The sequence below is a fragment of the Sinocyclocheilus rhinocerous genome, unplaced genomic scaffold, assembly GCF_001515625.1.
Source record: "Sinocyclocheilus rhinocerous isolate Xijiao unplaced genomic scaffold, SAMN03320098_v1.1 scaffold132, whole genome shotgun sequence".
NCBI classification, from domain to species: domain Eukaryota; kingdom Metazoa; phylum Chordata; class Actinopteri; order Cypriniformes; family Cyprinidae; genus Sinocyclocheilus; species Sinocyclocheilus rhinocerous.
Window position 1 is genome coordinate 546,261 of NW_015627050.1, and position 14,899 is coordinate 561,159.

The 14,899-nt window shown below is 35.3% G+C and overlaps 1 protein-coding gene across 1 annotated transcript in view; it reads right to left on the minus strand.

Annotated features, from left to right (window-relative positions):
- Positions 1 to 6,345: 6,345 nt before the first annotated feature.
- LOC107720686 (amine oxidase [flavin-containing] A-like) overlaps positions 6,346 to 14,899 on the minus strand; it is a 48,777-nt gene continuing 40,223 nt past the window's right edge. Inside the window, exons 11-12 of the mRNA XM_016528484.1 lie at positions 12,742 to 12,842; positions 6,346 to 6,900 (exon numbers count right to left, since the gene is read on the minus strand). Coding sequence (XP_016383970.1) covers positions 6,609 to 6,900; positions 12,742 to 12,842 — 393 coding nt within the window. The 3' untranslated portion in view covers positions 6,346 to 6,608. The remainder of the gene's footprint in view (positions 6,901 to 12,741; positions 12,843 to 14,899) is intronic.

Genomic DNA, 14,899 nt, shown 5'->3' on the forward strand with positions numbered 1-14,899 from the left:
AATAGTGTACCATAGATTATACAATGTTTATTTATTTATTTTTCCTAATCATGCTCATTTTGCGGCCACCCTATTTCGAGGCAGTACCCCCAACCCCCCCCCGATTTAAGATGTTCTAGACACGCCCCTGTCCACAAGCCAGCAGATAAGGTTACAGATGTTAAAGGAATAGTCCACCCAAAAGAAAGAAATGTAGCATTACATCACTTGCTCACCAATCCTCTGCAGTGAACGAGTGCCATCTGTGCATATTTCTCTCCTGATTCAGATGAGACGACTTTTTTATTTTTTTTAATTTTTTTTTTTTACTGGAGAAAGCAATATTATGGACAGAGGACCAGTATTTTAGCCTGAAGAAAAAATTTAAGTTAAAAATGTCTTAATGATGGCTTTGTTTCTTATAAACATGCAACTTTTCACTTCACAAGACATGAATTGATTTTCTTGAAATCTGCTCCGATGAAGAAACAAGCTCATCTACATCTTGGATGGTCTGAGGGTGAGTACATTTTAAGGAGTTTAATTTTTGGATGAACTATTCCTTTAATGTAGGAAAAAGATGAGATATCTGTAATTCCACAACAAGATTATATATAAAAAAAATACAATACAAAAAAAAATACAAGTTCTGTCATCATTAGCATGTTTTTTCATCTTGCTATGATTGTCTCAGTCTCTGTTTTTACTGAACATACATATTTTAATTATTCAAGATCAAGGGCTTATGGGTATTCCCTCCAGCCACATTGCTAACAATGTAACAATATGAAGTTCATAGTACTTAGAGTTAATTGCTTTATTTATTTAAATTAGCTTAACTAAAACAAATTGACTCAACGGTATATTACAGTCTCTTGTTGCCACACAGAACTAGCTTGTAATATTTTAACCGGATGAAAAAGAGACTTAAGGGCCAAATTTACTAAACAGGGCAAATTAGAGTGAAAGTTCAATCCCATAAAATCGCAGTTGGGAGTTGGAAAGTTCTGCAGTGATCTACTGACAATGCATAAATTAAAGAACACAGATGCAGCCAGCACATTTCCGTAATTACCAATGCAATCTACAGAGACCAGCACAAATGAGCAACTCTTGCAGCCATGTCAAGCACAAAATCGGTTAAAAAAATGCTATTTTGGACATTAAAAAATATCGCAAATACTGATTAAGACAAACCTTACTAAATCAAGTTGCGTGATTCATTTAAATACTCTCGTGATTCATTTAAATACTCTCCTCCCACAAATTTTGCATCTGAAAGGGAAACTCTTACAAATGTAAATGCAATAAGTTCAACTAACTAAAATACCTCTGTCCATGCCTTATCATCGTAAATTTTTCACTGTTTTTCTTTAGTAAATCCTGACAGTAATTTTTAACGCCAAAAGAGGGTTTGCACTGGTGCAAGCTGTTAATACATATGGCCTTTTTAGATTTTTTAAAAACATGTTTAAACTTCTTCTCTACAACTGAATACAATTTTAATTAAACAGCGTGCATGAATGGTGTAAACAAACTTTTACATGAAATTTCAGTTTCAGTGATAAGTTTAACTTTATTGACATACAACTGAGAACTCCAATTTTCTGAGCTATGACAGAGCAACCTTGAGTAACAAGTTTTCTCAGGTGCCCCTCTACCACCCCTACAAATTTTGAGAAACGTAACATTATATCCAATTTAACTTGGTTCAGCATCTTGAGGTGCAGAAGCAATGGTCAGAAGATATAACTCAAAATTCATAGCAATCGATTCACATTTATTTAGCCTTCATTTTTTAATTGTAATAATATTTCAGAATATTACCGTTTTTACTGTATTTTTGATCAAATAAATGCAGTCTTGGTGAGTATAAGAGACTTTTTAAAAAAACATTATAGAAATCAGATGTCCTTCAACTGAACATGCTGCATCAGGCGTTTATACTGTAAACAGACTTGTTATATATATACACAGGCTATTTAGTTTTGTCTAGTCTAGTTTTCTTTTGTGTCAGTCTTGCCAATTTATTTATTTTTGACAGCTTTGTGTCCCCACTTTTAGGATTCCTGCTGCAAGACCATCAGGTTTTAGGCGCTGCTGCTGTTTTTCTGCAGTTGAAATGCATGGAGTGGTTCCAGATCGGCCATCGGCTCCCTGTCAGCGGAAGTGGGTTTGCAAGGTTAGTCAAGAAAGAAATACGCATAGGCTCTCTTTTGAGAACCAGCTTTGTGAGCTGTCTTTTCTATGGGTCTTTTGCATCATAATGAAATATGAAGTTATTTGAAGAGTCTTGAGTGCTTTGAACTTTGTAAAAAGTCTGGACGTTATGGAATGTGACTATTTTATGCAATATAATGAAATATTCATTTAAAATATTTACATTCAAACTACCAAATCTTTTTGATGGAAAAGTAATTTACAGATTGAAAATAAATATTTTAAATGAATTTTTCATTACATTGAATGCACAATAATACAACAAAATCATCATACAGCACTGTAGGTGATTGACTCATTTTTTTCACCGCACGTCAGAAAGTGTCTGTGATGGCTCTTGTGTGCATGCTTGAGTTCAACCCCCCCCCCAGACATTCATGAGTCTGTCATTATGAATATTACAAACCGCCATGTGGTGCAACACGTCATATACCAAAAGAAGAGCCCAAATGACCCCGCGTTTCTCCTCAGGGGCCGCCTTCCGTCTTGGCAAGGATACACCTAATCTGAAGTTGGTGCATTGCTTTGGATCAGACATCTTCAAACCGCAAACCAACGCAGGCGAACTGCCAAAGCCTGGGACAAGTTGTTACATTATGCAATATTTAGGCGGTGGATCCTTTGAGACGTACGCAGCTGCTTGTGGGACGTCCAAAATAATAGCCAATCTACACGGCGGAGTGGCTCTAAATGAAGACTTGTGGCTATCCGGCCGGAGGTGGAGGTAATCTAGCAAATGAAATGGAAAATCAGATTCACAATCACAAGAGACTCATCTTTCCCGTGGCTTCTGGCCAGAGCGAGCGGAGGAAGTGCCGGCTGTGTCATCTCGCCACCACTGGAGCCCATAAATTGGACGCTTACAAAAACATGTCGGTCAGGCCAGGGATTGATCTTGATGGGGTGGGCGTGCAAGCAGGGAAAATGAAGAGTTGATCCCCTGCGAGGCGGCGATAATGAAGACAAATAATGCTCGTTAGGGGCCGCCGGAGGAGTTAAATCGCTCCTTGGAGAGCATCTGAGCTTGAGCTTTTTCTATCATCTGTGTAATCAAGCACTAGTGATTAAATCACTTTCACAGGGACTCCTCGAGATGTGTCTGCTGTTCATGTGTGGGCGGCCACACGTTTGTCCGTGAGTGTTTGATCTGCTGCAAAGTATGGATGAGTTTATTTCAAAGTCGCAGTGGCAAGATCTGCTTGAAGTTTATTCCAGATCTGGCATTGTCTATATTTAAACCCCTCACTTTCCTTTCTTTCTTTCCGTCTGTGTGCAACAAGCAATTACACACGTTTAAAGAGGCATTGACAAACTTGTTGCATGTCTAGTGTGCTTTATTCTACTAAAGCACTGAAACCAATTGACATTCCCATGGGGTTGACAGAGAGAGCACTTACTGTGCATGACAATAACTTTTATAGCTCACGGTGTGTTTGCTTCAGTTCTGTGCTTTGATGTTTCATATTCCCTTCACATAGGAACATCGTAACTATATGGCGGGGCACCGAAAGCAGTTTAGAAGATCAAATATGGAAATTTCACAGTTCAAGTTTCGTTTTAAGATAATGTGGCTGATTATAATGATGTTCCGGTTTAAGTTGATTTTAAAAGATTTGTGCTTAAAGTCAACAGTTTTACTTAACACCAAGTTGCTGCTCATCTTGAACATTTATTTTCTGTGAACCATCTGGCTCTATATAGCACAACAGTCAGGTTCTGGAAGTGAAAATCCCATTCATTTATTTTCTCCATAGGGGAATTGATTTTTAACAATAACTTCTAAATCGTTAAAGACAGGCCTACTGTGAGCTATGAGGTTGTTAATTGATGGTAAATGTTTTTGTTGAAGCCGTCAGACCACATTATTTCAACCTTTTTAATTGTCTTTAACAGTGGAATTCTTGATGAAAAACTGCATCACCCATGAGTCTGCAAACATCTCCACCAATCAGAGAATCGTAATAAAAGCTCCGCCCTCTCCCATGAAGCACTGTGAATGAAACTGTCTCAATTCAGGCCCAGTTTCATTTTTGGGCCACAGACATTTTTTGAATTCCGGGGTGTTGTTAAATGAATATCTCATTTCACACAGAAAAAATGTCACATTGCAGAAGTAAAATGGGCGATGTTGATAGCTCTAAATTATTGTGGTTTTTAAGATTTATTCTGAGCAGTGTTCATTTAGTCAACAAAATTACTTACGAAAATCTTTGTCAACAGTTTTTCGATTTTGTTAAAGATAATGAAGATGAGACAAAAGGCATCAAGATTATGATTTAATGATTTTAAACATACCGTTGATACAAATATAAGAAAAAATGACACCGTGAGATTTTATCGATGCACGTTTTTTTTAGAAAAATAAATAAAAACACAATATGGATTAAGTGCTTTATTGTGCCGATGTTACATATAAATGAATATGGATTCTTTGTGCTCTATTGTTTAGCATTAATTACAAATATCACAAAAAAAAAATAAAAATAACATTAAAATAAAATTAAAATTCTGTCATTAATTACTCACCCTCATGTTGTTCCAAACCTGTAAGATCTTCATTAATCTTTGGAACACAAATTACAATATTTTTGATGAAATCCGAGAGCTTTCTGACCCTGCATAGACAGCAACACAACTACCACGTTCAAGGCCCAGAAATGTAGTAAGGTAAGAACATCATTAAAATAGTCCATGTGACATTAGTCATTCAACCGTAATGTTATGAAGCTACGATAATTAATTTTTTTTGCGCAGAGAAACAAAATTCAATTTATTCAACAATGTTCAATTTATTCAAAAATTTCTTCTCTTCCATGCTGTGTTCACGAGAGTACCACGACCCATGCGTGTGCATTCCTCTGCTTGCAAACAAGGTGCAGCACATCCGGTTTTGGCTCCTACGTCAGCAGCACCACACACATGCATCATGGTACTGTCGTGAACGCACGTCAAAGACTGACACGGAAGTCAATATTTTTGTTTTCTTTGCGCACAAAAAGTTTTCTCGTAGCTTCATAAAATTAAGGAATTAAAAGACACTAATTTTAATGATGTCCTTACTACCTTTCTGGGCCATAAAATGTTTTAGTTGCATTGCTGTCTATGCAGGGTCAGAAAGCTCTCAGATTTAATCAAAAATATCTTGATTTGTGTTCCGAAGATGAACGAAGGTCTTATGGGTTTGGAAAGACATGAGGATGAGTAATTAATGAAAGCATTTTCATTTTTGGGTGAACTATTCCTTTAATAACGGACTATAAATGTATTCACTGGCTAACGTAGTGCATTTCCAAACATATTTTCACAAATGCGACAGCATAAATGTAATATTAGCAGCTGCTTATAATTTGCATGGACAAAGTTAACAAAAGCAGGTGAACATGAATAAACCTAACAATTAACAATAAGCAGTCTGTAAAGAGCATGCAGTACCACCTAATGTAATAACATATGTAATATAATAGGTGAGTATGCAGAGTGAATATTGGTGTCAAGACTTATTACTGTTGATATTGTATAATGATACTGTTTCTGGAATATTGTATATTATATGTTAACACATTCAATAATGTTGGTTCCAGATTAAAATGCCTGGTTACAGTTTGGTCTATTATAGTTGGACACATTTTCACTGACCATATTATTGTTATTAACTAAAATGATGTGGCATTGTGCATCTATGCACAATGAGAACCATTAAACTATGTTCAAAGAGGCCTTGACAAACTTGAGTGTCCAACGTGCTATATTTTCCTAAAAACATTAGAGATTCTCATGGAGTTGAAAGGAAGAGAGGCACTTTTGCTTGACAAAAAACTTCACGTAGCTCACTGTGTGTTTGCTTCACTTCTGTGCTTTGATGTTTCATATTCCCTTCACATAACACATATTTACAATTATATGTGGCACCAAAAGCAAATTAGAAAATCAAATATGGAAATGTCACAAGTCAGCTTCATTATTAAGTACAAGATACAACGAGTGATTATACTGTAATGATGTTTGATTTTAGAATACTGCTAATTAAACTTAACGACTGATTAACGATTTTATATTCACATTTACTTTGCATGCACGATTTAAAGAAAAAAATAATAAATCTGCGTAAACTTTCAGCTCAAACTTGCTGTGCATCTGAAATGCTTCTTTCCTCTTTGGCTGACATCTCCAAGCCCTCTTATTTCTCAACACCTTCCCACCAACCATCTGACTCTATTCTGGTATGCAATTTTTCGTTATTCAATCAAATCCCACTTTTCCTTTGAAAATGCTGTTTCATGCAGAAATGCGTTGTAAGTAAATACGTGTTACGTAAGTAAAATGGGTCAAGTTGACATGAATCTGTAAATTACTGTTAATTTAGTTTGTGCATTTTAACGCACAATGGCTAAGTGCTGCCAATAATCCTTTTAAAACCATTCAAATCCCAGTTCTGGTTTGGCCAACATGTAGGCGGTCACTAGAGTAGCCACTGTCATTACCACGCCAAAGAGGTAGTAACACTTAGACGATGTACACTTTGAATCCTTTCTTGGGTCACTGTGTTTCAGGGAAGCTCGCACTGCATCCAGTTCCTCCTGGGACAGAGAAGAAGGACACATCTGAGCCAGGACCTCCATAGCAGCCCGCTGACCGGCCTGAATGGCTCCATTAATGTATCCACACCATTGGGTAGCCGTCTCTGTGCCGGCCCAATGAATCCTGACAAAAGAGATGGATAATTAAGAGGCAAGACAATTAAGCATTAATCATGTTTAAAGCGTTTAATCAAGTCTTACTACTTCCTGTATCCTTTGAAACCACTATGACTGAGTATCAAGACCCAGGATGTGGAAAATGTCAAGGTGACTGGTAATATAAAGGCTTTGCATTCACGGTTGATGCTTGTCAAAATGAATAATGGCTATATTAGTTAACTAAATCTAAGTTTGTGCTAATAGCAGTCATGAGTCGTTAGGCTTGTCATTGAACATAAAGGTCTTAGATCAACTTTATTATATATATATATATACACACACACACACACACACACACATATTTTTAATTGCAGCAGATGCTTATCTTTTAGAACATTTAGGGCGGTCAATCAAAATAATAATAACAATAATAATAATATGTTATCATTTAAAACAAATTTAAGTGTATATATTAAGTGCGGGGTTAAAGTATACTTTTATTCAGCAAGGAAGCATTAAACTGATCAAAAATGACAACAAAGACTTTTATAGTTTTCTATTTCATTTATACATTTCTATTTCGAATAAATTCTGTTCTTTTGAAAAAAATAGTAAGCAGTATTAAACAAAATAAGATCAATAAAATGATTTCTGAAACATCATGTGACACTTTGATCATGTGACACAAATTCAGCTTTGCATCACAGGAATAAATTACATTTTAAAATATATTCAAATAGAAAATAGTTTCTTTAAATTGTAAAAATATTACACAATATTACTCTATTTACTGTATTTTTGTTCAAATAAATGCAGCCGTGGTGAGTGTGAAAGAGACTTCTTTAAAAACATTTAACTGACCCCAAATTTTTGAACAAAAAAAACAAAAATACAATATATAAATAATATAAATGTATATAATTTTACTAATCAATAAAAAGGATTACTTTATATTAACAATATTCAAAGTAATAATTAAAATATAAAAGTGTAGTAAAATGAATAGTACAAATTATACTGTGGTAAACTGTAGTAAAATTTAAAACTGCAATGCACACATTCATGTCTGCTGTGAATTTAACAAAAATAACTTTTTAATTGGGTTCTCAAAAAATGCTTATTGCTGCATTCAACAACATATGCAAGGCTGTTTCTCATCCACCACGCAGTTTAGTCTTCATGCATTATGGATGCGTGGACTTAGTTGTTCATGAAACCCTGAGGGATATCCTTTACCCACAGTGCTTTTCACCTATGCTCTTTGTCTGTGTGAATCACTAAGACATAAAAGAGATTGTTTTCTTTTCCACCATCTATGGCATGCAAGATATGCTCTTCTAACTCTGGAAATACTGCATCAAAAGCAGCCAGCATAATATCTTACAGTCTAGTCCTGCAGTTTTCAAACTTTTCAGGCCAAGTATCACCTTCAATCAAAATCAGAACATCCAAGTACCACCCTGTCATAGCATTGCTCCCTTCAGGGTTATTATAGTTAACTTAAATTTAAATAATAAAAAAACATTTGTTACTTGAAATAAAGTAGTAACTAAAACAGTATATATATAGTTTTGCTGGGGACTCTGCTATTCTTTTATGTTTAGAATTATTTTTTAAACTGTATCTTTAGAATTATAATTATAGTTATCAAAGGTATTGAGGATTGCAATTGTCAGAAAAACAGCTTGCCAGTATTTCTGAACAGAGAGTCCCCCCTCACTACAGTATGTCACAAGTTCAAGAGAGGTCACTGAGGGGATTCTCCACCCAAAATACTTATCCTGATAATGTCATTTACAGTATGTTGGCAAACAGAAAGTATTCATAAATATACCTGTAAAGCAGCAATTTTTGAGGCTTAGCAAGTCAGAAACAAAGAGACAAGCTAAGCGAGCATGGCAGAGAGCATCAGTACAGTAATAGAAAATGCTTATTACTTTTCAACATCTGCTTCTGCCGTCATTTACTCAGGAAAATTTTTTAAAACTAATTTGACGGCACAGACTAATACTAAAACATTGCAATTATGGGAACAATGACAATATTATTTCCTTCTTGGCAAAACGTCATTCAGAGTAACAAATAATGGTCATTCAGCGTAATGGATATATTTATGAAACAATATACTTATTCTGACCTGTACTTAAATAAGAGTATGTGATCATACTTAATGTTATTATATAAGGGGGTTTTAAGCATCAGAAAATAAAAGTGTAATACAGCTTTCATTTTTAATCAGTTTTTCTGGTCCTCAAATCTGATTGGTTGAGAGGAGTGCAATATTCTATTGATAACAGAGCTCCAACCGTTTCACTACGTTTCTGGTATTTCTCACAGCGAGTGTCATGGCAGACGCCCAAATCCACTATAATTTTATAATTTTTTGTGTCACGGAATGTAGTTTTAAGAGTTTTTTAGGCGAGAATGTAGTTGTTTAGACTTCAAATATGCAGTTTGTTATTAAAGATAACGTCTATTTGAAAATTTGCTTTGACATTTTCGGAGATGTGAGCTCCAGGGCGTCAGTGGCCGTTCAGCGCTCATGAACCCGCCGAGAGCAGCCTCACCTCGGCCAGATCTTCTGGAATTCGCCTCTGGTTCTGAGGTCTCTATAGTGGTTAAACATGAGATATCATTTGTTTTGGGTAAATCTAATGCACAGTCTTTAGTCTCATGAATTCATTATTCGTTCCAGAGCAAATAGTTTTAGCTGAGAGCAAAATCTCAATATGGTATATGTTATCTAGCCTAACTTCAGTGCAGTATATCAAAGCGCTGCCTTTGTACTTTTGACTTAAAGGGTTAGTTCACCCAGAAATTAAAATTCTGTCATTAATTACTCACCCTCATGTTGTTCTAAACCCGTAAGACCTTCGTTCATCATCGGAACACAAATTAAGATATTTTTGATGAATTCTGAGAGCTCTCTGACCCTTCATAGACAGCAATGTAATTACCACGATCAAGGTCCAGAAACGTAGCAAGGAGATTGGTAAAATAATCCATGTGACATCAGGGGTTCAACCGTAATTATACGAAGCTACGAGAATACTTTTTGTACGCAAAGAAAACAAAAATAACGACTTTATTCAACAATTCATCTCCTCCGCGTCACCCTGGTGCCATTTTGGAGAATATCCACTTAACGTAAACCGCGTATGCTATTCTGTGTCAGCTGCGTCAAACATACGTTTTCTACGTTGTTTATGCTTTGACTTGAACGAAAACAACGTATCCGCGTGACGCAGCTGACAGTGGATATTCTCCAAAATGGCACCAGGTTGACACGGAGGAGACAAATTGTTGAATAAAGTCGTAATTTTTGTTTTCTTTGCATACAAAAAAGTATTCTCATAGCTTCGTAAAATTACGGTTGAACCCCTGATGTTACATGGATAATTTTACCGATCTCCTTGCTACGTTTCTGGACCTTGATCGAGGTAATTACATTGCTGTCTATGGGAGGGTCAGAGAGCTCTCAGAATTCATAAAAAATATCTTAATATGTGTTCCGATGATGAACGAAGGTCTTATGGGTTTAGAACGACATAAGGGTGCGTAATTAATGACAGAATTTTCATTTTTGGGTGAACTAACCCATTAATTGCTTAGAAACTTTTATGACCTCAGCTTTCAAACCCTATACATTTTATCACAAAATTCAAACAATAAATTCCGTTTTGATGCTCTTGAATGTGGAGTGACAGATCGCTGTAGTTCAAGCTTTATACACTTTAATACAAGTTACAAGTTCATTCATGTTACATGTAAATAAACATGAATGAACATCAGAAGGTATGTTGAAAGATATAGTACAAGTTACTGAAATGTTTCTTGCCTCGTGTAATCGCTCAATCAGCGTTTCAACCGAAAGAAAGACATCAAATAAAACAGCTTGTGAACAGATATGTCATTTAATGTTACATTTACCTCAAGAGCATTATCTAGTGTTCACAGTTCGTTAGTTAGCTATAAAAAAAACACTAGAGGGTGCTTATTTACTGTTAATTATATATTGATGCTTGAATAAATCTGTCAAATCAACTTTATGCGAAATTGAGTTGTTTACAAACATTTTTATTTTATTTTTATCAGCTGAGAAAAATTTATTCATCAAATTTCTTCATAGAGCAGAACTCTTTTTACTTTAGAGTTATACAGACTACATTAACATGTTAAATTGACAGCTGTGATTTTAAAGTATTAAAGTTTTACAAAACCTTTTCATGTACTACAATGTACAGTACTACAAAACTCTCTTGAGATGTCTTGACTGGGCTACTTCAGAGCTCTGTGCTAGCGGACCAGTCATTAATTCATGCTTTAGTCCTTTTAATTATTCACATCTAATATAAATCATTTACATTTTCAGAAGCTACAATGAGGAAGAATGGATGGAGATTTAATGCATGAAAGAGTCTTGTAGCATCCGAGAGATCAAGAGCTTCAAGATCTCGTCTGTTTCCAAGTGGGTCAAGGACAGATTACAGCCCTCCTTCCAGAAACGGCTCATCGCCCACACAGGTACCAGACAAAATGGGAAGTCTGTACATGCCTTAACCACCTTTATATGATGAACTCATTCCTCTCTCTATGGATTTAATTCTGTTATGGAAATTTCCCCTCCACTCCAGTCACAGCACGCTCTCGCTTTCTCTCTTGCACACTCTTTGTTCTCCTTGGGCGAGCATTAGTTCAGCCCTGTCAATCGCTTAACCGGGCCATTTCAAATAGCTTTAGAGACATTTTCCCCCGAGAGCGCTGTCCTTTTGACATCTAGTCATGCATTTGGATAGCATTTGCACTTTGAGGTAAAATGGGCATTTATGTACTTCTCTCACGTTTATCTTTATCTGCAGGTAATGTTTGCTAAAGTCCAGGAGATCTGTGATGAAAGCAATAGTTCACCCAAAAAATAACACTGTCAATTTACTCATGTAATTTCAAACATGTATCTTATATTTTTTTGCAAAAAGTAAATTAATAATTTTAACACTCCTCTTTCCCATACAATGTCCGTTCATATGTCTGACAAAAAAGTGTAATAATAATAATAATAAAAAACGATTATTATTATTATAGTATTACAGTTTGTTTTGTTGTCAGGACACTGTTATTATTATTAACAGCAAGTCATAGATATTAGTATTAAATATATTATTACAATTAATTCTGTTGCTTGGACTTTTGTTGTTGTTGTTATTAGTAACAGTGATTAATAAATAATATTATTATTATTAGTAGTAGTAGTAGTAGTATATATTCTAATAGTAGTTATTACAATTTATATAACAATTAATATAATAATTATTAAAATTTATTTGGTGCCTGGACTACTGTACATATTATTAATATTATTATTATTACTATTTAGTGGTCTAGGCACCACAAAAATGGATAGTGGACTAAGACCTGATCACAACTAAAATGAACTAAAATGAGATGTGAGACACTTTTATTGCACAAAGAAAACTGGATTTTTTTTTTCAGTCTATTTTTTTCACTCCAAGACGTAGAAGTAATCTATATGACTCGTGCTCTGTATTCAAAGTCTTCAGAAGGCATTTGAGCTTTAATACAGGCTTGGAGTCGAATGGGCTACTTCTATGGTGCTTTTTTGAAGCTTGACAGCTATGGTCACCCTATGAGCTGCCGTTGTATTGGGAAAAAGAAAACTCCTTTTTTGTTCCATGGAAAAATACCACCGGGTTTGTAACAACGTGAGGGTAAGTACATAATGACACAATTTTCATTTTTGTGAACTATTGCTCGAAGGACAGAGGATGTGGTGAAATGAGGCATTGGGGCTTTGAAATAGGCTTTGTTGAACATGAAGGGATTTGGCCAGTGTAGTGGACTGGTTTACCTGCCGAAGGGCTTTCGAAGACTCGGGTGGTAATATGTTAGCATCCCAGGGGTCATTACATTCACAGGACAGCCTCCACTCCACTCCTCTTTTGCCCAGTCCTGAAAGCACAACACAACCATTAACATTTTGCAGCAGTCAGTGTCAATGTGAACTCTAATATTGGGCTAACAAATGGTCTAGGAAACATTTGGATTCTGTGGTTGTGATGTGGCTTGTCCTTTATTTTGTAAGAGAGACAGATTTAATATGCAGGTGCTATTTGCATTGACACTGACAAAACTTTTAGATCTCTGGCAGACAACATTTGGCAGACAGTCTTCTTGCTTCTCTTCACAATGAGCAGGTTATTTTTATATTACTGCAGCTTCACATCATCATAAACTACCTGCAACCTCCTATTTCTCTCTTTTAATAAGGTCACCTCAGTGAATTCTGTGTGGATTAGACTAAATGTTCCCTTCAGTTCATGTTCAAACTAAATAAAAAGGTCTAGAAATTATTTATAATTTAATTTAATGAAGAATTATTCATTATTCATTTCATTATTCATCATTAGAGCCCTATAGCCTTTCTTCATGAAATACCCTGATGGTCTTAAGTAGGCATCGTGGTTAATGTTGAATGTTCTTAAATGCGCCTGTAGATTTTATGAAGGTACTTGAAGCAAAACCCTTAAACTCTCCAAGCCTCTTAGAATGATTTGCATGTTAATAATGTATTTTTGGACTTAGATGCTTATATTAAAATACAGCTGTGTCATCTCAAGCAGCTCTCTTGGTAGTATGCATCACCTTTCTATTATATTATTATTAACGCCATTAGAGTTAACCATTATTAGCTTAATGCAATCAGCTGAAAACTAAAAACCCGATGCTACCTCCACACCACTAGGTGTCAGTGTAAGTCTAAGACCACTGGCCAGAACAACACAAAAAAGTGCAAAAATTACATATAGTCCATTCACTTTATAAATTTAAAGCCTAAAACATACAGTACATAACCAAAATGGATAAAAAAAACAAAAAAAAAACAGATGTAGTTGGCGATGGGCCCTTCAACATGGTCCAATTAATTTAATAGCAAAAGCCTATAGCAAAAAAAACTGTTTGAGGTAACATACTGCCTCATTTTTGAAAAAAAAAAAGTCAAATGCTTAGTTAATGAATAAGACTGAATACAAGCAGTTTTAACACAGAAATGCAGTGCATAATTTGTTGGAGAATTATGATGCAGGATATGCGAATAAACAATGGAGAATATATCAATATTTCCTTGATTTATAATTTTTTTGTGTATTAAAACTGCAGTTGGACATTATGCACTGGACGCTTAGCACAGACCCTGGACTTGCAGTATCTGTGGATCGCCATTTCATGATAAAAGATCCATTTTGATTTTCAATGTTGTGATTTATACTCCTGACACAATAATTATATTACATTTGCTCGAACACTTCTATCATAAAAAAGTTATCAGGTATCAAAACTGAACTCTTTAGGTCTTTTTAATTATATATAGGTTACACAGTAGTATATCAAGATTAATCAAACATTTTGAACAATAGCAGACACAGTAATGGTAAACCAATGTAAAAAAAAACAAAAACTGCCTGACCTCAGGAAGTGAGAGCGAATTCCAAATATAGATTAAAAAAAATGACTTTTTTGGATAAAATGACTGAACTTTTTGTCTAAATAATTATATGGAAGTCCATTTCCACTACATAACAAAAACTGAAACCATAGTTATGACATAAATCGAAATTGTCTTGTCAATTTACATAAAAATTCAAAATGATTACATAAGTCATAATTATGAGCTAAAACGTTGAAACTGACACATTAAAGGCACAACATGTAAGTTTTCGCCGCTAGAGGGCGCGTATTCAAAACAAACAAAGAAACAAAGGCGTAATTTGATGACGCCGTGACTGAGTGTGGAATCATGGGAGTTGTCGTCTTCATCCCCACAGCCGATGCAATCTGATGGGACTTGGCAGACTCCTCTCTGTGCCAATCACAGCAGGCATGGCCAGCTGACCAGTCAGAGCAGAGTAGGCTTATGGAAGGGAGGGATTTGCTCCGAACTTGCTTGGAATGAATCGTTTCGAAATCATTGGCAAATGACTCTAATATTAAATGTATATTCTGAGAAA